The sequence below is a fragment of the Sus scrofa genome, chromosome 5 (assembly GCF_054392235.1).
Source record: "Sus scrofa isolate SSC_HxYL_T2T_F1_AM1 chromosome 5, Sscrofa_HxYL_maternal_Yorkshire_Landrace_v2.0, whole genome shotgun sequence".
In the NCBI taxonomy this organism is placed as follows: Eukaryota; Metazoa; Chordata; class Mammalia; order Artiodactyla; family Suidae; genus Sus; species Sus scrofa.
In genome coordinates this window covers 69,854,771-69,881,014 of record NC_139387.1, presented here as the reverse complement: position 1 = coordinate 69,881,014, position 26,244 = coordinate 69,854,771, and the positions used below count along the sequence as shown (strand labels likewise).

At 49.2% G+C, this 26,244-nt stretch overlaps 1 protein-coding gene across 3 annotated transcripts; it reads right to left on the bottom strand.

Annotated features, from left to right (window-relative positions):
* Positions 1 to 983: 983 nt before the first annotated feature.
* FOXJ2 (forkhead box J2) lies at positions 984 to 24,832 on the bottom strand. Of its 3 annotated transcripts, none has more exons than XM_084956814.1 (11): positions 23,718 to 24,832; positions 17,417 to 17,763; positions 12,913 to 12,987; positions 11,410 to 11,478; positions 10,604 to 10,744; positions 9,596 to 10,162; positions 5,606 to 6,519; positions 5,103 to 5,204; positions 3,821 to 4,030; positions 3,193 to 3,291; positions 984 to 1,341 (listed from the first exon to the last, which is right to left on the bottom strand). In XM_084956814.1, the coding sequence occupies exons 7-11, from the start codon at positions 6,204 to 6,206 to the stop codon at positions 1,253 to 1,255; spliced, it is 1,101 nt and encodes a 366-aa protein (XP_084812940.1). In that variant the 5' UTR covers positions 6,207 to 6,519; positions 9,596 to 10,162; positions 10,604 to 10,744; positions 11,410 to 11,478; positions 12,913 to 12,987; positions 17,417 to 17,763; positions 23,718 to 24,832; the 3' UTR covers positions 984 to 1,252. The 3 variants fall into 3 exon arrangements, with proteins under 3 accessions (XP_084812940.1, XP_020948052.2, XP_084812939.1); XM_021092393.2 differs by having other exon boundaries at positions 5,606 to 6,025; positions 9,964 to 10,162; XM_084956813.1 differs by lacking the exon at positions 23,718 to 24,832 and adding an exon at positions 18,309 to 18,499 and having other exon boundaries at positions 5,606 to 6,025; positions 9,964 to 10,162; positions 17,417 to 18,214.
* Between the last annotated feature and the right edge of the window lie 1,412 nt (positions 24,833 to 26,244).

Genomic DNA, 26,244 nt, shown 5'->3' with positions numbered 1-26,244 from the left:
GAAGCACCTGCCTACATAGGTAAATAACTGAAATACTCCCCACTCACGTCTATGCCAGCTCCCCTCCCCTTTCCCCATCCTCCTGCCACCAGTATTACAGGTTTGGCTCTGCTGTGATGAGTAGGAAAGAGATGTCCATCTTGTCCCAGGACACGGTGAAACCAAAAGTGACAATGGGCTGCTTTCCTTTCTGGAGAATCCCAGAAAATGGGGGAAGAGAATAAGATGGGTGGAAAAGTTGAGGAAACCACTAAAGGAGGATGAAATCATATTTGCTGCATGAGATAAGAGAAGAAGGGATACTTTGTATATGCAAATAAAAGCCACAGTTAATTTCCAAAGCAAATGATGTTCGAAAAGCCAAAAGGGTTAACTTGACATCATCTCCGAAAAGCTGACCCTGTGCTGAAGAGTTGTCTTCATTCCTACCAGAGAAGCAGAGTCCTGGCTGAGACCAACTCTCTCTCCTACAGAGAACGGGCCAGGAAGAAGCCACTGGCAGTTGACGGGACCTAGAAGCACACACCCACCTTCCAAGTGCATTGCCCTCCGCGGTTTTCTTCTCCACCCGACCCAGGCTTCTTATTGCACTAGGATTTTACGGTCACCCTCCTGCGCCACCACCGTCACTCTTACCCTTGATGGGGAATGAAGATCAGGGTTGGAGATACGAAGGGACAAGGAAGAGTTCAGAGGACAAAATTAGCACCATTGAGGAAAACCTGCAAATTCACGGCTGCCAAGCAGTGTTTTCAATCCCTTCTACTTGATGACATGGCCTCTCCAGTCCTGGACGGAAATGACCTCCCCGGAAAAGCATCGGGGGCTGAAAGGTGGGATGAGCGCAGACTTTCTCAAAGAGAAAGGTAAATCAAAGTTTGAGACCCTTCTCTGTGGCTATCATAGCCTCACCTTCCAGCCAGAAGATTTTAAATTAGCAAGAGGTGGACATGGTCCATGGTGTAGGGACAGGAGACAGCATATAACCAATAACAATAATAATATAATAAGAATAATAATTAAAGAATTTGGGGGAAAAAAAAACAAGAAGGCAGAGGAAGAATGAGGCAGGAAAGAGGGGGTTATCTTCGGCAGCATCTTGCAGTGGCTTCTCTGGCAGAGAAAGAAAAAAAAAAAAAGAGGATATATATCTATATACAGGCAAGGGCGGAAGGGACGGGCAGGGCTGCTGTTTCTCCACTGCCAGACTTCACCACCTAGCCCTGGGCTGATGGCCAAACTCTGTGATGCACTAAGTAATCAAGTCCCAGTCGAAGTCATCGGGGATCTCCTCATTGGCCCCAGGAGGTGGAACCGGTGGCCGAGGGACCATGTGGTGTGCTGTGGGAGGAGAGGAAGAGATTAAATGGAGAGTGGATGAGAGGCTGTTCCATCCATCTAGATGGACAGTGGTCCAGCCCAAACATTTCTGTGGGGAAGGTCTGGTAAGACCACTGTCCTTATTAGCCCAGCGTTATTTCTGTTGCCCACCACCACTGCAGTGAGGTCTCGGGAAATAAATTCGAGTAAACTGGGCCACATGGCAATGTCAGAGTATGCAGCCATTCAACATTATACTTATGAAGACTATATAATAATGACCCAAAGCGTACAGACTGTGCTATGATATGAAATAGCAATGCAGAAATTTGTACGTGTGTGACACAGATAAGGAATACATGGACAAAGAGTCAGCCATTGACCCCAAAATGTTTCAGTTTTTTTCACTGCGGCCCCCTCCTTGCCCCAGACCTCAGGCTCAGGGCTGCCCCCAGACTGGTGCTCCTGGAGTCCTGGGCACAAGGTGGGAGAGCAGCAGCAGCCACCTGGGGTGCCATGGCCAGGCTCCCCACACTGCTCTGTGCACCCAGTCTCACCTGGCTATGCGGCCACCCCCGTACCACCCTGGTTCATGCCCAGCCCACAGCCCCGTCTCCCCACCACCGCCTCCCATATACACACCCCCGTTTCCAGGCCCAAACCCTCCTCAGTGCTTGTTCACGAGGACCCTGGCCCTCCAGGGGTTCTGACTGGCCAGGGTGGGTCTGCCCCATAATCTGACACCCAGAATAGAGCCTCCAGACACCTGGTCTCCCTCCCAGAAACACGGGGCTTATTTATCTGATTAAAGAAAATTAAAAAAGTGCTGTGCCATTACTTTCATAACAAAAAAAAATTTTTTTTTTTTCACTGTGGTTAGGCAGGATGATGAATAGTGACTTTTCTAAAGTACATTTAAGAGTTCCTGCTGTGGTGCAATGGGTTTGGCAATGTCTCTGGGGAACTGGCACAGTGGGTTAAGGATCTGGTATTGCTGCAGCTGTGGCTTAGGTCACAATTGTGGCTCGGATCTGATCCCTGACCTGGGAACTGTGTCCGTATGACACGGGGCGGCCACATCAATCAATCAGCCAATCAAATGCATTTAAAGGTAAAGGATCTGTTCTTTTTTTTTTTTTTTTTTTTTTTTGTCTTTTTGCCTTTCCTAGGGCCGCTTCCTGCGGCATATGGAGGTTCCCAAGCAAGGGGTTGAATCGGAGCTGTAGCCGCTGGCCTACACCAGAGCCAAAGCAACCAGGGATCCGAGCCACATCTGCAAACTACACCACAGCTCACGGCAATGGGGGATCCCTAACCCACTGAGCGAGGCCGGGGATCGAACCCGCAACCTCACGGTTCCTAGTCGGATTCATTAACCACTGAGCCACAACGCGAACTCCTATTTTTGTACTCTTTAAGACAATTTAGGGTGTCCCCACCTACTCCCACCATCAGAGATAGTTCAACCCCAGAGCACTGATACTAGAGCTGGGGGGACAGGAAAGCAGACATGGGCTCAAAGCCAGGAGGTTTGTAAAACACGTTCACTTCATTTGTCTGAGTATATCTCCCAACGTAGATTCTAAAACCAGACATAAGTGTCCCACACACGTCCACCTTTTGTTTAGAGTCATGCTCTTACTTCCTTTCATTGCTGCTGGAATGAGCTTTATTCTAAAGTTAAGCTGATCCTTCCTCGTCTCCCACAATATATACCCCCCTAGCCGGTGGCCCACCCTCTGGCCTTGGGGATGGAAGGCTCACACCCCACCTTCCTGCTGAGGACTCAGGCTCAGAGGCCCAGGAAGGTGAAACAAGTAGTCAGGGGGGAGAGTGCGCGCCTCGTGGTGGAACGCGCTTTCTGGCTCTTACCTGGGCGATTGTATCCTGCTGAGTCCTGGGTGGGGAGTGGGTACATGGGTGATGGGCCCGGGTAGAGGTGAGGGGCTTGAGGGTGCACATAAGAGTTCACTGCCAAAGCAAGACAAGAGTTATGTGAGTGGGATCACTGCACAAGGAAGCAGGGGACAACAGAGAGGAAGAAAATGCTTTTCCTCCCCTGCATCTCCTCTCCCTTCCCCACTCTGCTCCACAGCTCCTGCAGCAACAGGGCTTCTGAGGAGCTGTGAGCCCCCGCTGCTCAGGGTACAAAGGGACCCAACACTAGAACTGTGCAATATCACGGATACAGATTTATGACCATGGATGAGCTCTCACTGTGCTGGTTTGAAGATCATGTGCCTGAGGAGAATCCCAACTTCCTCTGATACATCAGCCGAGGGTTACCGAGACACGGCCTAGAACAGGAACTTTCTCTCCCCTTTTCTTAAGTAACCTCAACCTCCTCGATCAAGGTCTACAAAGGATCACACGGTCTATTTCTTTGGTATCTGGATCACTGCCCCTAAGATGCAGTTCTCAGTTCTCTCCTGCCCTTTTTACCCCACTTCCTTCCCATCATCCAGTCTCCACCTCCTTGGCAACTTGCTTCAAGCGGTACCTTGGTTCATGGCCGGCTCCTGTTTGCCACTGGTGAGGGCACAGGAGTCCGAGATGCGGGCAGGGGCAGGTGGCCGGTGGGAGCTCCCCTGGGGGGGCACGTGACCAGTCTGAGTAAGGAAATGGTTGAGGGAGTCACACAGATTGGCGATGTGATGCTGGTCGAGGCTCCAGTTCTTCAGCTCTGCCTGTCGCAGGCTCTCCATCAGCTCTGCAAAGAGAGAAGCAAGAAATGCTAACCTTGGCGTTCCTAGGTGGCAAAGCCCGTGAAGAATCCAGCACTGTTGCTGTCGCTGTCGCTGTGGTATAGGTTCGATCCCCGGCCCCAGAACTTCCACAGGCCACAGATGCAGCCAGGAAAAAAAAAAAAAAAGAAAAAGCAAGGCTAACCTTGCAGAGGCCCCTACCAGTTCACTGCTCTGACCACATCATCCGTCAACACGGACTATAAGTGCTACCGATAATAACTGACATCTGGGAGTTCCTACTGTGGCGCAATGGGATCGATGGCATCTCTGCAGCACTGGGTCACAGGTTTGATCCCTGGGCTGGCATAGTGGGTTAAGGATCTGCTGTTAACACAGCTGCGATACAGGTGGCAACTGCAGCTCAGATCTGATCCCTAGCAGGAGAACTTCGTATGTTGCAGGGCAGCCAAAATAGAAAATAAATACATAAATACATAAATAATTGGTGTCCATCAGAGCTCTACATTTGCTTTCTTTTTTTCTTTCTTTTTTTTTTTTTGGCCACGCCCATGTCATGCAGAAGTGCCCAGGCCAGGGATCAAACCTGCACCACAGCAGCGACCTGAGCCACAGCGGTGACAATACTGGAGTCTCAACCTGCAGTGCACTGGAGACCTCCTAGAAATCTACATTTTCAAGCTCTCATTCTCCTTCTTCCTTACTAACGTTTTATAATGTCCATCTTACTGATGCATAAAAGTTTCAAAGTGGCTGAGTGAATTAGCCATGGTCAAACTGTCAGTCAATGGTGACAAAACTACAAAACACTGGTCCAGGGTTTCTGAATTCCTGAAAGCCTTCCTCCTCCCAGAGACAAAACTAGTAGAAGAAAGCCCTGTCATATTTTGAGTGAAGGCAAGAATTCATTCCAATTCACCTGAAAATAGTATCAATATTATCCACCTTGTGTAACATGAAACCCTCAACCTTCAAGCTTCCCTTAACCATCCCCTTCTGGTTCTGGTTGCTCTTGGGTTTTTCCACTCACACTGCATCCCTCTTCCCTCCAGGCACCACCATCCTTTCATCACTCACCTGAGAACTGCGACTGCTCAATGCTGGACCAGTTGAGCCGATTCACCATCTTGAAGCTTTCCTTTAAGGAGTCGATATTGGAGCACCAGTCAGGAGGAAAGGCTGTAGAGAGGAGGCGAACATGGTAGTAAGACAGAGTGAGCGGTGAGGCGGGGGCCAACTGACAGGACACCAGCTCACGGCAGATTCTTGCATCTACACAGGTTATCAGTTTCATGACCAGGATCAGTTCCACTACCAGGATTATTTGCCTGGAAATTTAGAGTAAATAAAGCTATGGATGCTTTAGGTACAGACACCCAGCTCAGAGGCAGGAGAATATGTAAAATAATTCCAATTTGACCAAGAATTCTATGAACAGAGCTCTGAGTAGCAACTTCCAGCGCTCAGATGAGAGGGAGGCTTCCAGGCCCACTGTTAACTCAGTGACCAAGGACATCTCTATGGGCAGAGGCAGAACAGGGGGGCCAACCCACACTCCTCCAGGCGCTCGCCTTACTCACCAAAGCCAGTACTGTTGATGGGAGCCTGGCCTTGTGCCTGCGGTGGCGGTGGCGGTGGCTGCTGGGCGGGGTGCGGGTGGGGGTGGTGCTGATGGGGGTGGTAGCCTCCGTGCTGCAGTGGGGGTGGGTGCATGGCCATCACTGGGGGGGGCCCGTAGCCCTCGGCCCCAGCTTGCTTCCCCCCTGGCGGGGTACAGCCATCTGGGCTTGGGGTGTGCAGTGGAGGCGCACCCCCCACAGCGGAGGGGCCCTGGGCGGGGGCCGCCGGCGGAGGTGGCGGCGGCGGCTGCTGCTGCTGCTGCTGCTGCTGTTGCTGCTGCGGCTGTGACTGCTGGGGCGGCTGTGGGGGCGGTGGCTGCTGCTGCTGGTACATGTAGTAGTTGTTAGAGGGCGGCATGTCCCCCAGGAGAGACGAGAAGCCTGTGGAGGAGGAGGAAGCGTCGCATTGTTCACAGAACAGGAATCCCACTGGGTTGAGATGGGAGGCCTCAGACAGAAAGCACGGACTGCAGAGGCAAAGGGTCACGTCCCCGTGGTCCCCTCCCTCCCCTTGCAAGTATGACAGATACGGGGGGGGCGGCAGGGGAGTGCCTGACAGCATGACAAGGGCTGAAATTTTAGCTAGGAGTTCAGCATGCACCTTTTTATGCTATTTTTCAAGGGATTTTCATGTAGGTCTGGAATCACAGTTTCAAAAGAAATCAGACATCGGGTAAAATTTTAAAAGCAAATTATAAATAAAACAAAACCATAAGGAGTGCCTATTGTGGCTCAGTGGATTAAGGACCCAACATGGTATCCATAGCATTGCCGAAAGCTGTGGCATAGGTCAAAGATGTGGCTCAGATGCAGTGCTGCTGAGGCTGTGATGTAAGCTGGCAGCTGCAGCTCCCATTCAGCCCCTAGCCTAGGAACTTCCATATGCTGCAGGTGCAGCTGTGAAAAAAAGCAAAAAACAAAAAAACACAAACAAACCCAAAGGCATGGGCCTTTATTTCTCCTTTTCTTTTTAATTTTTTTTTTTTTGTTTTTTTTTTTGTTTTTTTTTTGTTTTTTTAGGGCAGATGGAGGTTCCCAGGCTAGGGGTCAAATCAAAGCTAAAGCTGTCAGCCTACACCACAGCCACAGCAAGGCGGGATCTGAGTCGCATCTGCGACCCACACCACAGCTCATACCAACACCAGATTCTTAACCCACTGAGCAAAGTCAGGGATCGAACCTTTGTCCTCATGGATGCTAGTTGGGTTCACTAACCTCTGAGCCATGACGGGAACTCCTCTCCTTTTCCTTATTGTCCTACACTGTTCTGCAATTATAGCCTTCTTGTAGTCACTACAAAAATAAAAGCTTGGGAGATCCCTGGTGGCCCAGCAGGTTAAGGACCTGGTGTTGTCACTGCTGTGGCTCAGGTCACTGCTGTGGCTCAGGTTAGATCCCCAGTCTGGGAATTTCCACATTCTATGGGCAAAGCCAAAAAAAAAGGAGGGAGCCTGGGTGTGGAGTAGAGTCCAAATGGATAAATTTCTCAAACAGATCTGGCTGGGAAAAATCCAAGATGGAAACTGGGTTTTCAGGCTTAATTAAACCTAAGTGAACTCTCTGCTGCCCTCACTCAATTTGGTTTTTTCCTTTGCTTCTGAGAGCCCTTCAAGTTCTCCACTTCTCATCACCCAAATCACCTGAACCCGACTCATTTCTCAAGCAAATCCTGCAACCTTGGGACACAACTCTAGACAGGAACCCCCACAGATATACAAGAAAGGCAGGACAATACAAAATTCTGGAGTTCCCCCTGTGGCTCAGTGGTTAACGAACTGACAGGTATCCATGAGGATGTGGGTTTGATTCCCAGCTCTGCTCAGTGGGTTAAGGATCCTGCGTTGCCAGGAGCTGTGGTGTAGGTCACAGATGCAGCTCAGATCCCAAATTGCTATGGCTGTGGTGTAGGCTGGCAGTCACAGCTCTGCTGACTCAACCCCTAGCCTGGGAATCTCCATATGCCACAGGTGCGGCCCTAAAAAGACAAAAGACCAAAAAAATATATAAATTTCTCCCAAAGGGACTCCTAAGCACTTTTTATCATTCCATTCATCTCCTGCTGCCTCTCCATGGCCAGTGGACAGAATAAGGTCTGATGATTCACCTTGAAGTCTTTACTTCACCCCTACCTCCAAATTCTCTTTAAAATTTTTAAAAACATGGAGTTCCCATCATGGGGCAGTGAAAACGAATCTGACTAGGAACCATGAGGACAAGGGTTCGATCCCCAGCCTCCCTCAGTGGGTTAAGGATCTGGCATTGCTGTGAGCTCTGGTGTAGGTTGAAGACACGGCTCGGATCTGGTGTTGCCGTGGCTCTGTCGTAGGCCAGCGGCTACAGCTCTGACTTGACCCTTAGCCTGGGAACCTCCATATGCCGTGGGTGTGGCCCTAGAAAAGGCAAAAAGACAAAAAAATATACGTATAAATAAATGCAATTTTTTAAAAACAGGAATCGCAGAGAGCTGAACTAGATGCTCTCTCAAGGAGTCTCCCAAGAATGACTTCAAATCCTTCTCACATGTGAATTTGGGAAATTTGAGTATGGCCAAGATATACACCGATATTCTGGAAGCATTATTTACTGTGTTAGGATAATGGAAAGAAAAATCTTTATCATTAAGGATGCATACCAAACTAGTATTTTCAGATAGAATGACATGCATTAAATTCCTCCATTTAAAAGCAAATCTGGGAGTTCCCGTCGTGGCGCAGTGGTTAACGAATCCGACTAGGAACCATGAGGTTGCGGGTTTGGTCCCTGGCCTTGCTCAGTGGGTTAACGATCTGGCGTTGCCGTGAGCTGTGGTGTAGGTTGCAGACGCGGCTCGGATCCCGCATTGCTGTGGCTCTGGCGTAGGCCGGTGGCTACAGCTCCGATTCAACCCCTAGCCTGGGAATCTCCATATGCCCCGGGAGCGGCCCAAGAAATAGCAACAACAACAACAAAAAAAGACAAAAGACAAAAGACAAAAAAAAAAAAAAAGCAAACCTGGAACTACATTTCAATTAAAAAAGAAAAGGTGAAAAGGAAAAAAAAAGAAAGAAAGAAAAAGTGGGTGGGCACCTCTGGGGTTAAAATTAGGAGAAAAACGAAAAGGTACATTGACTTCTTAATCTGTGCGTTTCTTGGATTAATTTTAAATTTAAAAAAAGAATATAAAATATTGGAGTTCCCGTCGTGGCGCAGTGGTTAACGAATCCAACTAGGAACCATGAGGTTGCGGGTTCGGTCCCTGCCCTTGCTCAGTGGGTTAACGATCCGGCGTTGCCGTGAGTTGTGGTGTAGGTTGCAGACGCGGCTCGGATCCCGCATTGCTGTGGCTCTGGCGTAGGCTAGTGGCTACAGCTCCGATTCGACCCCTAGCCTGGGAACCTCCATATGCCGTGGGAGCGGCCCCAAAGAAATAGCAAAAAGACAAAAAAATAAATAAATAAATAAAAATAAAAAATTATGTTACTAAGAATTAAATAAATAAATAAACTGGGTGGCAAACAAAACAACCTTAATAAAATATTGGGAACTGTTAAAATTGGGCAATGGAAACATGAAGGTTTACTATACAATTTTCTCTATTTTGCACTGGTTTGAAATTGTTCCTCATAAAAATTAACATAAATACGTTAAAAAATAAAATTAAATGTTCTCACAATGAAACAGGGATTCTTAGGTAAAGCAAGTTACTGCTGCCCCCTAGTGGCCATCCTCAGAATGACTTGCTGACAGCCATAAAATCATGGCCCTTGGAAGTTCCCATTGTGGCTCAGCAGTAAGGAAACTGGCTAGTATCCATGAGAATGCAGGTTCGATCCCTGACCCCTCTCAGTGGGTTAAGGATATGGCATTGCCCCGAGCGCAGTGTATATCACAGACATGGCTTGGATGTGGCATTGTTGTGGCTGTGGCATAGGCCAACACCTGCAGTTCCAATTCAGCCCCTAGTCTGGGAACTTGCATTTGCTGTGAGTTTGGCCCTTAAAAGAAAAAAAGAAGAAAAAAAAAATTACAGCCCTTAGTTTTAGAAGTGGGATTCCTTTAACTCACTTTCCGAAGCTAATGACCCAGCCTTCCTCTTGGGAAGCGAGAATTCTACCATTGAACCACCAATGCCTCCCAGCCTGCCTCTTGAAACAGAGAACTGTCCTTCGGAACTAAGCCAGAAGAGCTCCACTCCAAACCGTTTTGGCTCAAGACATGCTTCCCCTGACCAGTGATCAACCTCTCCCTGGGTTACAGGTAAGAAAGAAGGAGAGAAAGACTATCACCATCCATTCAAAAATACAAGGACATCCCCGATCCCCTCCCCATGCCAGACCCACCGTGTTGAGAGGAGGAGGAAGACTTCTCCAGCATAGATTTGTAGAGGTTTCGGAAGGACCAGCTTAGATCCTGAAAATTGATCTCTGAGTAGGAGAATTTGAAGTCATGGTTGGTGTTATACAGGGGAGGGGGACCCTCAGTGCTCTCTCGTCCTGGAGCCCCTGCTGCCACTGCCCCGCCATCCACAGATCCTGTGCCCTGCACAAAGAGGTAAGAAAGACTTGATCCGTGTCCTATACGAAGCGCCAAGACAGCTCTTTAATGGACCCCAAGCTCTCCTGCCTGTCCTTTTCATCCCCTCCCAGCTTCTCAGCGAAGGAGCTTCATTTTCTCCTCCTCTTTGCACTCATTCTTACCAGGATGTAGCCTTCTGTCCTTTTCCTGGGTTACGTCCTGCTCGTCTTTCCCTTCTCATAACCCTTTTGCCTCCCCTTCTTGTCTTGTCATCACTTTTTTTCTGATCTTTCTTAAAGTTCTGTTGCCTTTCTCTTTACTCTCTCCTTCTTTCCCAGTTTATCTGCCTGTTATATAGCACAGATATTCAGTACATAACTTTGAACTGATACATACATCAATGTACTCAACTACCTATCCATCCACCCGTCCATCCCTATGCCCCCTGCCACCTCCAATTGCTACCTGGCTGTAGCTGGCAATAGAGGTGGGGCTCTGGAGTGACATCTGAGGATTCCCCTCGGGAGGCAGTGAGGCTTCTCCACTCCCTGGAATGCCTCCTCGTGGGCTCTTGCTTGCCTCTTGTTCCGGTGAGTCTTGGGGTAGCTGAGGGTTGTGAAAGAATAGAAACCTATAAGCAGGAGTTCCCACTATGGTGCAGTGGGTTAAGAATCTGACTGCAGTGGCTTAAGTCTCAGATCCCTGGCCCAGTGCAGTGAGTTAAAGGATCTGCAGCTTCGGCTGGGATTTAGTCCCTGGCCTAGGAACTTGCATATGGCATAAAAAAAAAAAAAAAAGAAGAAAGAAAGAAGGAAATCTATCAGCTAGAATTCCCATCATGGCTCAGTGTTTAACGAGCCCAACTAGTATCCATGAGGACGTGGGTTTGATCCCTGGCCTTGCTCAGTGGGTTAAGGATTCGGCGTTGCCGTGAGCAGTGGTATAGGTCGCAGACACGGCTAGGATCCCGAATTGCTGTGGCTATGGCATAGGCTGGCAGCTGTCATTCTGATTAAACCCCTAGCCTGGGAACTGCCACATGCTGCGGGGTGTGGCCCTAAAAAGACAGAAAACCAAAAAAAAAAAAAAAAAAAAGAAAGAAAGAAAAGAAAAGAAATTTCTAAGCAGACGTTAAATGTCCTCCCAAGTCCCATGGTTTCACCTCTACTGGTATTGGTCCTTTACCCCCAGTTTAGGAAATAACTGAAAATACAGGAAGAGATGTAGAAGCTGGCTCAGAAATGCATCTCCCCACTGAGGTGGGAACTCACATCATCATCTGGAGGGTGTCTTCTCTTTCGGGAGATGTCGGGGCAGGTGTCAATTGTCCAATAAGAGCCCTAAAAAGAAAACCCATCCCCAGAGAGGAGAAATTCATTATAGACAGAAATTCCTACCTTTGGAAAAGTAGATATTTGAGTGGATTTTCATATAAAATAAGTTATATGGAGAAAAATGACAGGTGATTCCCACAGAATCCTGTGGCTACCAGCTCTTTTTGAGGACTAAATCTGTCCTAACCGCTAACTGAGAAGGTCAGAGGTACCCGCTGTGGTCCAAACACAGGCCTCGATCATTCCAGAGAACAACTGCATCCAGTTCAAAGAGCTGGAAATGCCCAGAGCAATCTTCCCTCCTTGCGATCTGAGGTAAAACTCTCTTCGGCTTTAGCATCCACAGCTGAGAGACCAAGAGGATGAGCTGCCTCTTCTCCTCTTGGAAGATAAAAAAATCATAGAGAAATAATTTTCTATTTTCATATAGAGAAGTTCCTGGGAGTTCCCATTGTAGCTCAGCAGAAACGAACCCGACTAGTATCCATGAAGATGTGGGTTCCATCCCTGGCCTCGCTCTGTGAGTTAAGGATCCAGCATTGGCATGAGCTGTGGTGTAGGTCACAGACGAGGGTCGAATCTGGAGTTGCTGTGGCTGTGGTGTAGGCTGGCAGCTGCAGCTCCATTTCAACCCCTAGCCTGGGAACTTCCATATGCTGCACCTGCGGCCCAAAAAGAAAAGAAAAGAAAAGAAAAGGAAAGAAAAGAAGGAAGGAAGGAAGGAAGGAAGGAAGGAAGGAAGGAAGGAAGGAAGGAAGGAAGGAAAGAAAGAAAGAAAGAAAGAAAGAAAGAAAGAAAGAAAGAAAGAAAGAAAGAAAGAAAGAAAGAAAGAAAGGAAGAAAGAAAGAAAAAAAAGAACAGTTCCTTCAAAGGTTATTAGCTCCACCTTTTATACCTAGAAAGAGTGCCATGCACAAAAAAAGGGGGCACATGGAGTTCCCGTTGAGATGCAGCAGAAACAAATCCGACTAGGAACCATGAGGTTGCAGGTTCGATCCCTGGCCTCACTCATTGGGTTAAGGATCTGGCATTGCGGTGAGGTGTGGTGTAGGTCACAGAAACAGCTCAGATCTGGCATTGCTGTGGCTGTGGTGTAGGCTGGCAGCTTTAGCTCCGATTAGACCCCTGGCCTGGGAACCTCCATATGCCATGGGTGCAGCCCTCAAAACACACAAAAAAAGGGAGGGGGGGCACTGAAGTCAGCTTTTTCATAAATTTTCTTTTTTTTTTTAAATGCCACAGTCTTCCTTAGTCACTCATTCTAGTGTGGACCCACAAGCTTGAGTACCAAGCTTTTCCTCTGAAAAAATAAATAAAGCTGCTTATCTAATTAACATGATTTCCTCTTCTGGGTAATTAAAACCATCACAGGACTCTGGGCTGTCAACTATTTCTCACTCCTTCCTGTTCCTCCCTTCCCCAATTACAGCAGAATCTCACCTTCCCAGGGTCATCCCGAGGTCTGGGCACCTTCCGGAAGCACTTATTGAGAGAAAGGTTGTGCCGAATTGAATTCTGGGGAAAGGAGAGAAGCAAGTTAGATTTGAGCATCCTGCGAAGCAGAAAAGTTTCCAACAGGACACAAAGGGACCTGACACACACTAAACTTCAAGCGTCAGGATACACAGAGCACCTCTTAAGGACAGGGATGGAGGAAATTACCTATCCGCAAGAGCAATGAGATAAGAAAAGGACAGCAATTAAACTCTTTTGTAATTGAGAGGCGAGCGGTAATGGGTATACATTTGACTACAAAGTGCTCCTAGAAAGCTGAGTGCACGGTTTTTCAATCTCTCCACCCAATTTACAACGGGTATATAAATGCCTCAGAATCACATCTGCCCGGACCTAAGTGTGCATCAACAGATGAGTGGATAAAGAAGATGTGAGATATATATGTATGTGTGTATATAAATATATATATACAGAGAGAGAGAGAGTAGTGAAATGCTACTGAGCAATAAAAAAGAAAGAAATTTTGCCATGTGCAGCAACATGGATGGACTTTGAGGGCATCATGCTTAGCTAAATACATCAGAAAGAGAAAAACAAATACCGTTTGATCTTGCTTATATATAGAATCTAAAAAATATAACAAACTAATGACTATAATGAAAAAGAAGCAGACTCAGATACAGAGAACAAACTAGTTACCAGTGGGGAGAAGGAAGGTGAGGGGGGAAGTATAAGGGTCAGGGAGTAAGAGGTACAAACTATCATGCATAAAATAAGCTCAAGGATATACTGTACAATAAGGGGAATAAAGCCAATATTTTATACTAACTATAAATGGAGTAGAACCTTTAAAAATTGTGAATCACTATAATGTAGACCTGTAATTCATATGACATTGTATAGCAACTATACTTTAAATCTTTTTTTTTTTTTTTTTTTTTGGTCTTTTTTTGCTATTTCTTGGGCCGCTCCCCCGGCATATGGAGGTTCCCAGGCTAGGGGTCGAATCGGAGCTGTAGCCACCGGCCTATGCCAGAGCCACAGCAACGCGGGATCCGAGTCGCATCTGCAACCTACACTACAGCTCACGGCAACGCCAAATCCTTAACCCACTGAGCAAGGGCAGGGACCGAACCTGCAACCTCACGGTTCCTAGTCGGATTCGTTAACCACTGCGCCACGACGGGAACTCCAGCAACTATACTTTAATTTAAAAGAAATCTGGAGTTCCCATTGTGGCTCAGCGGAAACAAATCTGACTAGCATCCACAAGGACGCAGGTTTGATCCCAAGCCTCGCTCAGAGGCATAAGGATCCGGCAACGCCAGATCTGTGTTACAGACGCAGCTCAGATCTGGCGTTGCTGTGGCTCTGGCATAGGCCAGCAGCTACAGCTTCGATTAGACCCCTAACTTGGGAACCTCCATATGCCGCAGGTGCAGCCCTAGAAAAAGGCAAAAAAAAGCAAAATAAAATAAAACAAAATAAAGCTCCTGTTGTGGCTCATCAGTAACAAATTCTACTAGTATCCATGAGGATGCGCAGATTTGATTCTTGACCTTGCTCAGTGGGTTAAGGATCTGATGTTGCCATGAGCTGCGGTATAGGCCACAGATGTGGCTCAGATCCCAAACTGCTGAGGCTGTGGCATAGGCTGGTAGCTGTCATTCTGATTAAACCCCTAGCCTGGGGACTTCCACATGCCGAATGTGGCCCTGAAACACACGGGCCCTAAAAAAAATTTTTTTTAATTAAAAAATAAAAGAAATCAAACAGGGTCCTACTGTATAGCACAGGGAACTACATCCAATCTCCTAGGATAGACGTGATGGAAAAGAATATTAAAAACAATGTTTAGGGAGTTCCCATGTGGCTTAGTGAGGTTAAGGATCCAGTGTTGTCTCTTCAGTGGCTTGGTTTTTGCTGCTGAAGCATGGGTTTGATCCCCTGCCCAGTGCCAAGTGGGTTAGGATCTTGCATTGCTACTGCTGTGATGTAGGTCTCAGCTGCAGCTTGGATTCAATCCCTGGCCTGGGAACTTCTGCATGCCATGAGTAGGGACCAAAAAAAGAATACATACATATATAGAGGTTCCCACTGTGGCTCAGCAGGTTAAGGATCCAACATAGTCTCCATGAGGACGTGGGTTTGATCCCTCGCCTAGCTCAGGGGTTGCCGCAAGCTGCAGCATAGGTCACAGATGCTTGGATCCAGTGTTGCTGTGGTTGTGGTGTAGGCCTAATAGTTGCAGCTCTGATTCCATTCCTAGCCCAAGAACTTCCCTATGCTGCAGATGCGGCCATTAAAAAAGAAAAGAAAAGAGAATATATATATATGTATATATATGTGTGTGTGTGTATATATATATATATATATGTATGTATGTATGTATGTATGTATAACTGAGTCACTTTGCTGTACAGCAGAAATTGGCACAATACTATAAATCAACTATACTTTAAATGTACTTTATTTTTTTTTTTAGGGCCACAGTTTGGCATATGGAAGTTCCCTGGCTAGGGGCTGAATCAGAGCTACAGCTGCCAGCCTATGCCACAGCCACAGGAATGCGGGAACTGGGCCACATCTGCAACCTACACCACAGCTCACGGCAACGCCAGATCCCTGACCCGCTGAGCAGGGCTAGGGATGGAACCCACATCCTCATGGATATTAGTCAGGCTCATTACATTTGAGCCACAATGGGAACGTCCAAAAAAAAAAAAACCACTTTTTAATCACATCTGCCTAATTCCTTAATTCATTCTATCAGGCGTAAGAGGACAATATTTTAAAACTGATTATGTAAATGATAACTAAATATAAATTATGAGTGAAACAAGGCACAATGCACCTTTTGTCTTCTCAACAGCCCACAGAATGGCCACATTTGGAGGAAGGAAATATGGCTACATACATGTGTTAGGTGAGGTTGGGGGCTATGGTAACTAAAAGGGTCATATTTATAAAGGAAAAATGGAATGCTTTCAACAGACTCCAGCTCATCATCTGGTTTGTAAGTCAGCCAGTGATTTACAGGGTGACAGACTGACATTAAATTCTCATTCCTGGAGTTCCCATCATGGTTAATGAATCCAACTAGGAACAATTAGGTTTCGGGTTCGATCCCTGGCCTTGCTCAGTGGGTTAAGGATTTGGCGTTGCCGTGAGCTGTGGTGTAGGTTGCAGATGTGGCTCGGATCCTGCATTGCTGTGGCTCTGGCTTAGGCCGGTGGCTACAGCTCCGATTCAACCCCTAGCCTGGGAACCTCCATATGCCGCAGGAACGGCCCAAGAAATGGCAAAAAGACCAAAAAAAAAAAAAAAAAAAAAATTCTCATTCCTACTCAACAGCTGGCAAGCAAGTTGCTGCCCCCAAAGGACCAAGAACATCAGTCTTCCTTCTTTGCTTGGAAGAGATGGCCCCTTCTTCCTTTATCTCCAGCAAACAATGTATCCTCTCATTACTTGCTTGGTGGATGCGCTGTTGGGAAAGGACCTAACTCTATTATTTTTTTCCTGGTACACAATTTTTTTAAAAGATGATGTCTGTGTGCAATGAAGCTCTCAAAACCTAGTGAGAGTCTACTTCTAGGCAGGATGGAGCAATGCCATGCCTTATACAGCCTTCAACAGAGTAGCAGTAAGTATCTGTGAGGAGTTCCCATTGTGACTCAGTGGCAAAGAACCTGACTAGTACCCACCAGGACATGGGTTCAGTCCCTCGCCTTGCTCAGTGGGTTAAAGATCTGGCGTTGCCCTGAGCTGTGGTGTAGGCTGTAGATGCAGCTCAGATCCCGCGTTGCTGTGGCTACGGTGTAGGTAGGCAGCTGCAGCTCCGATTCAGCCCCTCGCCCGGGAAACTCCATATGCCATAGGTGTGGTCCTTTAAAAAAAAAAAAAAAAAAAATCTGTGAATCTCCTCTTTGAGGAACCAGAGAAGAGGGTATGATGGCAACAACATCCTGCCATCCCATAAATATGCTTAGTCGCTCGGCATCACTGGAGCTTCCCCAATGTACCTTATGAAAATTGTTAATTTCTTTTTTTTCTTTTTTCTTTTTTTGTCTTTTTGCCTTTCCTAGGGCCGCATCTGCGGCATATGGAGGTTCCCAGGCTCGGGGACTAATTGGAGCTGTAGACGCCGGCCTATGCCAGAGCCACAGCAATGCAGGATCCGAGCCCTGTCTGCAACCTACACCACAGCTCACGGCAACGCCGGATCCTTAACCCACTGAGCAAGGGCAGGGATCGAACCCGCATCCTCATGGTTCCTAGTCGGATTCGTTAACCACCATGCCACAATGGGAACTCCGAAAATTGTTAATTTCTTAAAAAAAAAAAGGTAAGGGATGGGAGATGGGAGATTTGAAGGTCACACATCCCTGAGCCAGCTCAGAGTGAACTGGACCAGGTTACAGGAAGAAACAAAGGTAGAGGGAAAGGCTATCAAGGCTAAGAATCATCTCAGGGTATAGAAGGCGCCCACCTTCCAGCCAATGCCAGCATTCTTGTAGTAGGGGAAGTTATCACAGATCCAGCGGTAAATTTCACTGAGGGTCATCTTCTTGGCTGGTGAGGAGTTGATGGCATAGGTGATGAGGGTGGCATAGCTGTATCGGGGTTTGCCATCCTGGTGGACTGCTGCCTCATCCTTGCTCAGGGTGGCGTTAGGATCTGTGGGTGAGCCTGGTGGACATTTGCGGGTGCCACCTGGAGGCCCAGCCTGGGAGGCACTGCCAAGCTTCTCAATGGTAGCTCGGAGGGTCAGCTGGGGGAGCCAGTCTATGGAGGTGAGGCTACTCTCTAGGTCGGAAGCCATGGTACTTTTGGGTTCTGCAGAGAAGAGGAAAAAAGAAAGAGGAAGGAAGAATAGATGAGTAGCACCTCTGGTTACTGGTGGAAAGTAATACACAAACCCTAGTGCTTTAAGGCAAGGACAGTTTCTCCCCACTCTCATTTCCATAGAAGGCTCCTCTCGTAGGATAGCCCTCAAGCAGGTGTTCCCAGAACCCCCAAACAGATATGTCACCAGATGACAGGCTGGTACTTATCCTACATCTTACTGTGAAACATGGCCAAGAGGCCTCTTCCTCCACGCAGGATGGAAAGAAATCAAACCACCCACCAATTCTTCTTACTTAAAGCCCTGCAACATAAAATTTTAAAACTATGTAGGAAAAAAAAAAAAAGCCACTTAGCTAGCTGGTAAAATCAAAGTCTATTCTCCAATGATGTGATCCCTGTTACATTCACAGTCCATATCCACAGACAGGAGAGTGAACTCCTAAAGAAAAGCAGAGACCAGACACGTATACTCTAGCAAAGCTCACACCAACACTTTTAAAGATGTGTCAGGTCAGTTGTATCCCAGGGCTCACCCTTTTCATCCCACATACATGTGCAGGTGAGGCATATGACATTCATCCCAACAGAAGTTACAGGAGACAACCAGCCACGCGCAGAGGCAAGACAGACACAGAAACTGTGGCCCCCGGAGCACAGATCACAATGAGATATACGGCATGCTTTACCAACAGAGGACAAAGTCACACACAGGGGGGAGAGACCCTGAGCACGGCGGCCCTCGCACCTTTAAAGCTCCCCCTAGCAAGCTCCCGCCCACAGACACCGCCACCAGGAAGAAGTCATCGGCAAGGCCCGCCCACCTCGGCCTGCCAGGCTGCACCGAGCCTGGGAGACACCCAGCTGTGTGCTCACCGGTAACAATCAGATAGCGCGGCTAAAAATAGCCGCTCTGAGGCGAAGAGCCTGCCCCCCCCCCCCCCCCCGCCCTACTCCTCGCTCGTTCCTTCCCGGCCAGGCACGCACGCTCGTGGCACCTCCATGCAAACTCCTGGCGCTGCCAAACCGCCCACGCCTGCTGTTTGCACGCCCTGCTGCCACCCACGCCGCCCGGAGAGGTGTAGCTAGAGTGACGTCTTGGTGGGGGGAAGGTGAAGAACGGTGGGTGAAATCGGTACTGCAGGGTCTACAAAGACCCGCAGGAACCCCTTGGTTGCCATTTGGCACTCCCCTGGGGTCGATGCCAGGAACGCCGCCCACCCCCACCCCCACCCCCAAGAGCCTGCTGCCTAACCGGCTGATGCCTGCACCGCCCCACGGGCCCCCCGCGCAGTGCTAGGATTTCTCCCAGTGCTAAGATTTCGTCCTCGGACCCCCGCTGACAGTTTCATGGAGGCATTGCTCTTGAGAGCTGGCAAGCCTCAGAGTTCAGAATCCTGGACAGAAAACACAGTCAGTGTGTCACCTCTCAGTCCACACCCAGATAATATCCACAAGCAATACACGCAACTACACACAAATCCACACACTATGTAATTAGAAGCTCAAACGCGGATATGACCGCTTTCCCCAGCTCCGGTCTCCAACCCACCTCTGGGCTATGGGCTAACGCTCACTCTTCCAGTTAGTGCCTCTTCGCCCCTTGAGACTTTCCCCAAAAGGTCAGCATTCTCACTCATCTCCCTCTCCCCCAAGGACCCCCCCCCCCGTCTGCATGTCCCCGCATGTCGCATGTCGCCTGCCCTGCGCTCCTCACCAGCGACACGCCCATTCCACAAGGCTCAAGGAGACACCTTAGTGCCTCTGGGACCTGGGCAGCATGAGACCCCATGGCAACCCAAGAACTGCTTGACAGGAGAAAAAAAATAAAAAGGCTGTTTATAAAAGAGCATCCTGAAGGGGTTTCCCCTGTATCCTTAGCTCCTCTCCCCACCCCCCTCTTTCCCATTCCATCGCCACCATCTCCCCCTTAAAACCATGGCAGCTTGGAAACCAACGGGCACATAGAATCATTCCAGGAAGCCTCCTAGCACTTTACTGATTCAACAGCACAGCCTCTGGAGTAAACAGGGTGTGAGGGGCAGTCATCTGGTCTGGTCTGGAGCTGGGTTATCCCAGCTGAACAGGATCATGGTGGTGACATGTTCATAGTGACAGGGTTCTCCGGGGTCTGTGATGAGGTTTTACCCTATTCTCTGTTATCTCTTACTAAAAGTCCCCAGAAAATCTCTCCTGAAGAACACAGAAGGCTTCAGGGGACATTTCATTTGAAACCCTCCCGACACTGGACAAGGAGGGACAGGAGAGTCCAGGCAAAAATGGTTCACAGAACCCATTTGGCACATGCCAATCGCTATGAATTCTGGAAAGGGAAGCACCCTCAGCCTTTTGCTACTTGCTCTATGCCCTTCCCTAGCGTTCCCCAGCACCGGGTTAGGACATGGAGGTTAAATTTAACCTTTCTCCAGCACCCTCCCAGCCAGCCCTCCAGATACTGCCCAGCACTCAAAATATCTTCCAATCTTACCAGCTACAAGAGGCTTGCAGCAAAAGATCCTTCTGATCTTTCAGCACCATTCCCCTTGAACTCATCCCACTTCCTCACCGACCCCCCCATCACTTCCCCATTCTTAAAGAGCAGCCCAGTGGAACCTCAGAGAATGAGGTGCCTGGGCTCTATTCCGAATCTTGACACTGACTCACTGCATGTCCCCAACCACCCCTTGCTCCCTGAAGTCTTCCTGCCTGTTTTCCTCCTTCCATAAAAGGGAGGCAGTCATAATCACTGTCAAAGCTTCATTCCTGGAGGGATGTGAATGCAGCTTAAAGAGCTCGTAGCTGCCATACATTCCACCCTCCCCAAAACAACGGCACCAGACTAGTGTTTGGGGCTATGTTGTGTGTGCCTTTCTGATAATAAAAAAGGTGCTTCCATTTCTCAGTCCAACCAACCTGGTTACCCAGACCTCTCTCTCCAGGTGAGCCTTGTGCCACGGGGCTGGGGCAGAACCTGAGTCAGGCTACATTCTTCTCTGTGAGCTGGAAGACTAAAAGGAAATACCCATAGAAACTGGGAAAGGCAGCCAAAGGGCAGGCTCCATCACATCCACGGGACACCTAATGAAGACTACTCTGTTGGGAGAAAGGCAGAGAAAAGCAAAAAGACCTTCTGTTGGAGGGGAAGACTGATCCCCGGATGAGACATGTAAGATCCAGAATAAGAGGCACAGGTTTCTTCCCATGTTCCCTGAATAGCCGGTAACTGTTCTCTGTACGGCGCCAAGGTCAGGTATTAAGGAGTGAAAACTTCCTGCTCAGTACATAATGCTGCAACTAAGACAGCAGCATTTACCACATTATCGATTACCAGGCAGGCTGCCTGGGTTTCAATCCTGGCTCCATTACCTACTGGCTGTTCAACCTCAGGCAAGTTAGTTAGCCTCTCTGTGTTGTAGTTTCTTCCTTGAAAAACAGAGATGATAACTGTACCTATATAGGGTTGTTAGGAGGATTACCTTGAGTAAAAATTTTAAAGCACTTAGTAAGTACTAGTTAAGGGTAACTTTTTTTTTTCTTTTTTTTTTTTGGTTATTCCTGGGATATGTGGAAGTTCCAGGGCCAGGGATCGAGCCCGCGCCAAAGCAGCAACCTGAGCCACTGCAGTGACAATGCAGATCCAATGCTGGATCCTGCTGTGCCACAAGAGGACGTCGTCATTATTATTCTTGAATGAGAAAAAAATAGAATATTAAAAATTAAAAATTAGAAAACTGACAAAGCATAGTGGTAAGGCTGGCAATAACAAGGCAGCAGTGGCTTACACTGCAAAGCTGACACTGAGTTCCTGTTCGCAAGTTTTCACGATGTCAGAATTTCAAACTTTTCCTTTGGGGAGAGTGTCACCCCAGTAGTGACGAATGCCAGGACTGAATAATGGGGATGAAGAAATGAGGGGATTTCATCTCTTATTTTTCAGGGGGAACTAGGTTTACTCATAAGACATGATCTGGAAAACAGCACCCTCTAAATCATAGTTAATCCAACCCAACAGTCATCAGCTTCTGATGCTCCGAAGAGGCAAGGACAATGGGGGGAACTCGGTCGGAAGCAGGGCCAGTTACACGATGTGGCGGTGGGACAGCAGAGATGCTGTGATACACTTCACTCTGAGCCATTCAACAAGTTGCATTCCAGCATCTGGAAAAGTACTTTGTAAGAAATAGGCTGCTCTCACAGAGTCATCGCTTTTCGAAAAAAAATGGGGGAGGGCGTTCTAAAGGAGCCAAGGATCCTCGTGCTTTTTAGACCAGAGGTATCCAAAGTACAGCTTTCTTATTAGTCCTAGAAGAAGGGGTCCCAGCCTGAGACTGGGCTGCCCTGCTATGTGGGGTGACTTTCAGGCAGCCATTCACGAGGGCTCGCGATGGCCAGGACAGGCCAAGGCTTTCCTTATCAGCACCCTCTCCACATCCACGCACAGGGGTACCTGCTTTTAGAAGCCTACCAGAAACACACAGTTCTGAGTCACTGGAGGCTGAGTCTGAAAAGCACACGTGTGCCTCTCCCCACAGCCTGCACGGATGTGGAGAGAGCCACATCCACCTGAATTAAGAAACATATGCACATCGTTCATGGGACAGCCAAACAAACCTGGATTAGAGCCCTGTCTCATATACCACGAGTTAACAGGTCGCTTCCAGGAACAAATGGAAGGGACTCGGGCAGTCCAGAAATGCCCAGAAAGAGAAAGGAGGGAACATGAAAACCCAAATAAGATGAAACCTCACACTTGGACTCACTAATACCCCTTGCAGGAGAAAAGGTACTTCCTAGTGGCAAGGCAAGAAAGTGGGCACCTGGCTAGGGACTGCAGGTCGAAAGGCAGAGCGTTACTAAACCTATAACTCAGGCTCAGCTAGACAGATTTCCTGGCACCTTTTTCTTGCCTTTTCTGAAGATTCTGGGCTGAGGTGCTTCCCACTATTATTTTCTGGACGAAAACTTAGATGCAAGTTTCCAGAGCCCCAGGACTGAACAAAAAACAGGAAGGGAGAGGACAAGACTATTAGGTGCTTTTCTGAAAGGAAACTCCTCAAGGATCAAATCTCCCTGGTTGGTCAACTTATTTCGATGGAAGGCTGGAAGGAGGCAGAACAGCAACCCTCCTCTCCTCGTCTCCTGTCTCCTGGATCTGCTTTTTCCTGAGGAACTGTCAGCAAAGGACAGGAGCAGCCTAGCGCCCTGGGGCAGTGGTACCCAGCCAGCATGAGGGAGGAACTTCAACCCAGGAGCTGGGGTTCCCCGGTACCCTTTCTTCCTGCCTTGGGAGATGGGATCCCCATTTTGCTTGTGGATTTTATTGGTAGAGGCATGCTTCCAGCCAGGAATAGGGATGTCATGAAAGAGGCCTCTTGGTGTCGGGCCGGGTGAGTGGAGACCAACTACTTTTCTTGTCAAGGGGGTGGTAATCACAGTGGGCTGGAGATTCCACAGCTTTGGTGGACATGAAGGGATCTAGGGTTACAGATGAGAAAATGTGATACCAATGGAAGCTCCAGACAAGGCCAGGCCATGAAATGCCAGCATGACTTTAGTGAGGGCCCACCCTCCTTGTGAAAAGGCCCAAGGATGGAGGGTGGCACGAGAGACTGGCTGGGATGTGTCTGTCCATCATACCTACACTGTATATATGGGAGTGCTGAAGATGCTGGTGTTTCCTGACATCCCTTTGCCCTCGGCATGAAAACACACACTTCCCTGGGGACCTCAGATGACTCCCATCCTTGTAGCCCCCAAACACTAAAGAAACCCATTGCTCGGAGCTCCTGCAGCAAGATGAGGGTTTCGATCCAGTTAGCTTCAGAACACATTTCCCAGAAGATTCTCTACCTTGCCCAGTAATGAAACCCAAGAGCCACCATCTCAGCCCCCGACGCCCACTGGTGCCTAAGGATGAGGGAGAGAAGAGGAAAGAAAGCACTAACCTGTCTCCAAGTTTCCCTCAGCAGAAGGAGGGGACCACCTGGTACTGGAGTTTGGGGTTGGAGGGACGCCCCTCTTCAAAGGCAGATGAAGATTCTCATCCTCAGTGGCTCTTCCTGTCCTTGGCTGAGCCTCCCAAGCTGGGGAGGGGAACTGGGTCCCCCGAGGATGAGGCACGGAGGGAGGGGCAGGGGGAGGAGAAGGAGGTCCTACCTGTGGAAGGTGGCACACCCCCCACACTGGGCCGGTTACCCTGGGGAGGAGGGGAGGAGCCTCTCCCAACCAGGAGTTGTCTCCTCCCCCTTGGGGGAGTCCCCCTCCCCCCCAAACTGATCCTGTCGGGAGCGGAGGGCTCTTTCTGTCCGCAGGAGATCTGAGCGGAGGGGCTCGGCCCTGTTCCACTGTCTAGGTACAAGGAAGTTGGGGGGAGTTCTTCCCTCTCCTGAAAGGCGGAAAGCCGGCTCCCCTTCTTTCCCTGGAGTGTCCTCTGCTTCCGAGCAAAAGGAATCCTCTCCCCCGTGAGGACTGGATAGGATGGAGGGCGCCTACTCCACAGGCATATCCCCCTTTCTCTCTGCCTCCAAAGTCCACTACTGCGGAGAGTGAGTCGGGAGGAGTGGAGGCACGCCGGGGCGGTCCCACTCCGCTTCCTTGGGTAAGGATCACCCCTTTTTCCACTTCGGGAGCTCTATTCCCGGGCCAGTCCGGGGATCTTCCTCGCTCCTAGAGGGGTCTCTCTTCTTTCCTTCGCCCTAGTGGGAAGGGTCTTCTCTCCGGCCGGGGGAGAGGTGGCTTGCGTCCCCGCTCCCGCCTCTTCTCCTGGGGTGCCCCGGAGGGTGGGGTTTTCGTACTCCCCGCTCTCCCGGAGCTGGCCTGGGCAGCAGAGGCCGGGAGGCCGCGGCTCCCGACGCCCGTCACTGGCTACTGCGGCGGCCGCGCCTCCTCCAGTCGCGTCCAGTCCGCTCCGCTCGCTCCGGCGCGCGGGGCTCTCCGCGCCGCCACCGCTCTGACTCCGGCCAGTCCGGGGCTCCCGGGGAGCCAGGAGGCGGACGGACGGTGTCAGGACTCGGCTGGGGCTTGGGCTCGGCTCGGCTCCGCTGCAGGCCCCGGCTCCTCCCCGGCCTCCGCGCCGCGCTCGGCGCCCCTCCCCCGCCCCCGCCCGCCGGGCCGCAGCCGCCGCCGCCTCCCCGCGCGGGTTAAGGAGGAGCGGGCGGCGCCGAGCCGCGGGCCGCGCCGCCGGGGGTGCGCTGCGCCCGGGGAGCCGCGCCGCCGCACCCGCGCTCCCGCGGCACCCGGCGCGTGCCGCCTTCGCCCCCTCCGGCCGCCACCCCGCCTCTTGGCCGGGTACAGCCTGCGCATCCACCCTGGATGACAACCCACTGCTGTCTGTCGGGAGATTCCCCGGTTCGCGCCACAAGAACTGTCAATTTCATTTCAACACTAATTCTGTCACACTGACCTTTTCTCATTGTCTGCTATATACGGATGAAGATCTCCGGTTTTCTCGGGAATGTCTTTGACGGGCTTCTCTTCCCCCTGGGATAACTTACACGGGGTTATGGGGTTGGAGCGAAGTTAATATGTTACCCTGGTGTCACCCTGGAGTTCAATAAATGTTTGTTGAATGAATTTAGAAAAGGATAAATGGGCGTGCAACAGAGAAAATTCCAGACTAAACATCACAAAATCTTGCTTTATAAACTTGAGCAAAGCCCTTGTTCTATGGAATCTTGGTCAGCAAGAGGGGATCCTGATACTCTCTGGGCCCACGCCGGCAAGACTGTTGTGAGAATCAAATGAGTTCATTTATGTGAAAATGCTTTTTTATTATTATTTGTGTGTGTGTGTGTGTGTCTTTTTGCCTTTTCTAGGGCCGCTCCCACGGCATATGGAGGTTCCCAGGCTAGGAGTCTAATCCGACCTGTAGCCACCGGCCTACGCCAGAGCCACAGCAACACCGGATCCGAGCCTCGTTTGAGACCTACACCACAGCTCACGGCAACGCTGGATCCTTAACCCATTGAGCAAGGCCAGGGATGGAACCCGCAACCTCATGGTTCCTAGTCGGATTGGTTAACCACTGAGCCACGACAGGAACTCCTGAAAATGCTTTTTTAAACTGTACGGTGTACAAAGGATACAAAATATTGTTCACTTCACAATCATATAGCATATCTTATCCTGGTCACATAGTGTAGAATATTCTCATCCTTCGCCCTTTGCATAATAATCCCCCCCTCCCCCGCGCGCGCTAGAGACAGAAGGTAAGCCAGGCAGACCACCTCCATTTTTCCTCCTGGAATCATGTTATTCCTCTGCGAATTCTTATATGTTTCATCCTCCGGCCTATTAAACTTGTCTCAAACTACTCTACTTTCTACCACATCAAATAATAAGAAAGCAAAAATATCACCCATAAAATATTTTTCAATTGCTCAAAAAAAAAAAGACTGCATACTTAAGATTAGGGCTTGATCACTACATTTCACATTTAAGTCTTTTTTTGTCTTCTGGCTAAATACAAAATAC

Excerpts from the sequence above, each read along its gene's own strand:
- FOXJ2 (XM_084956813.1), bottom strand. The coding sequence starts at position 17,893 with ATGGAAATGAGAGTGGGGAGAAACTGTCCTTGCCTTAAAGCACTAGGG. Across the intron at positions 5,205-5,605 it reads CATCAACAGTACTGGCTTTG|CCTTTCCTCCTGACTGGTGC; the intron begins GTGAGTAAGGCG and ends TCCTCTCTACAG. Across the intron at positions 3,292-3,820 it reads GGAGCCGGCCATGAACCAAG|TGAACTCTTATGTGCACCCT; the intron begins GTACCGCTTGAA and ends TTGCTTTGGCAG.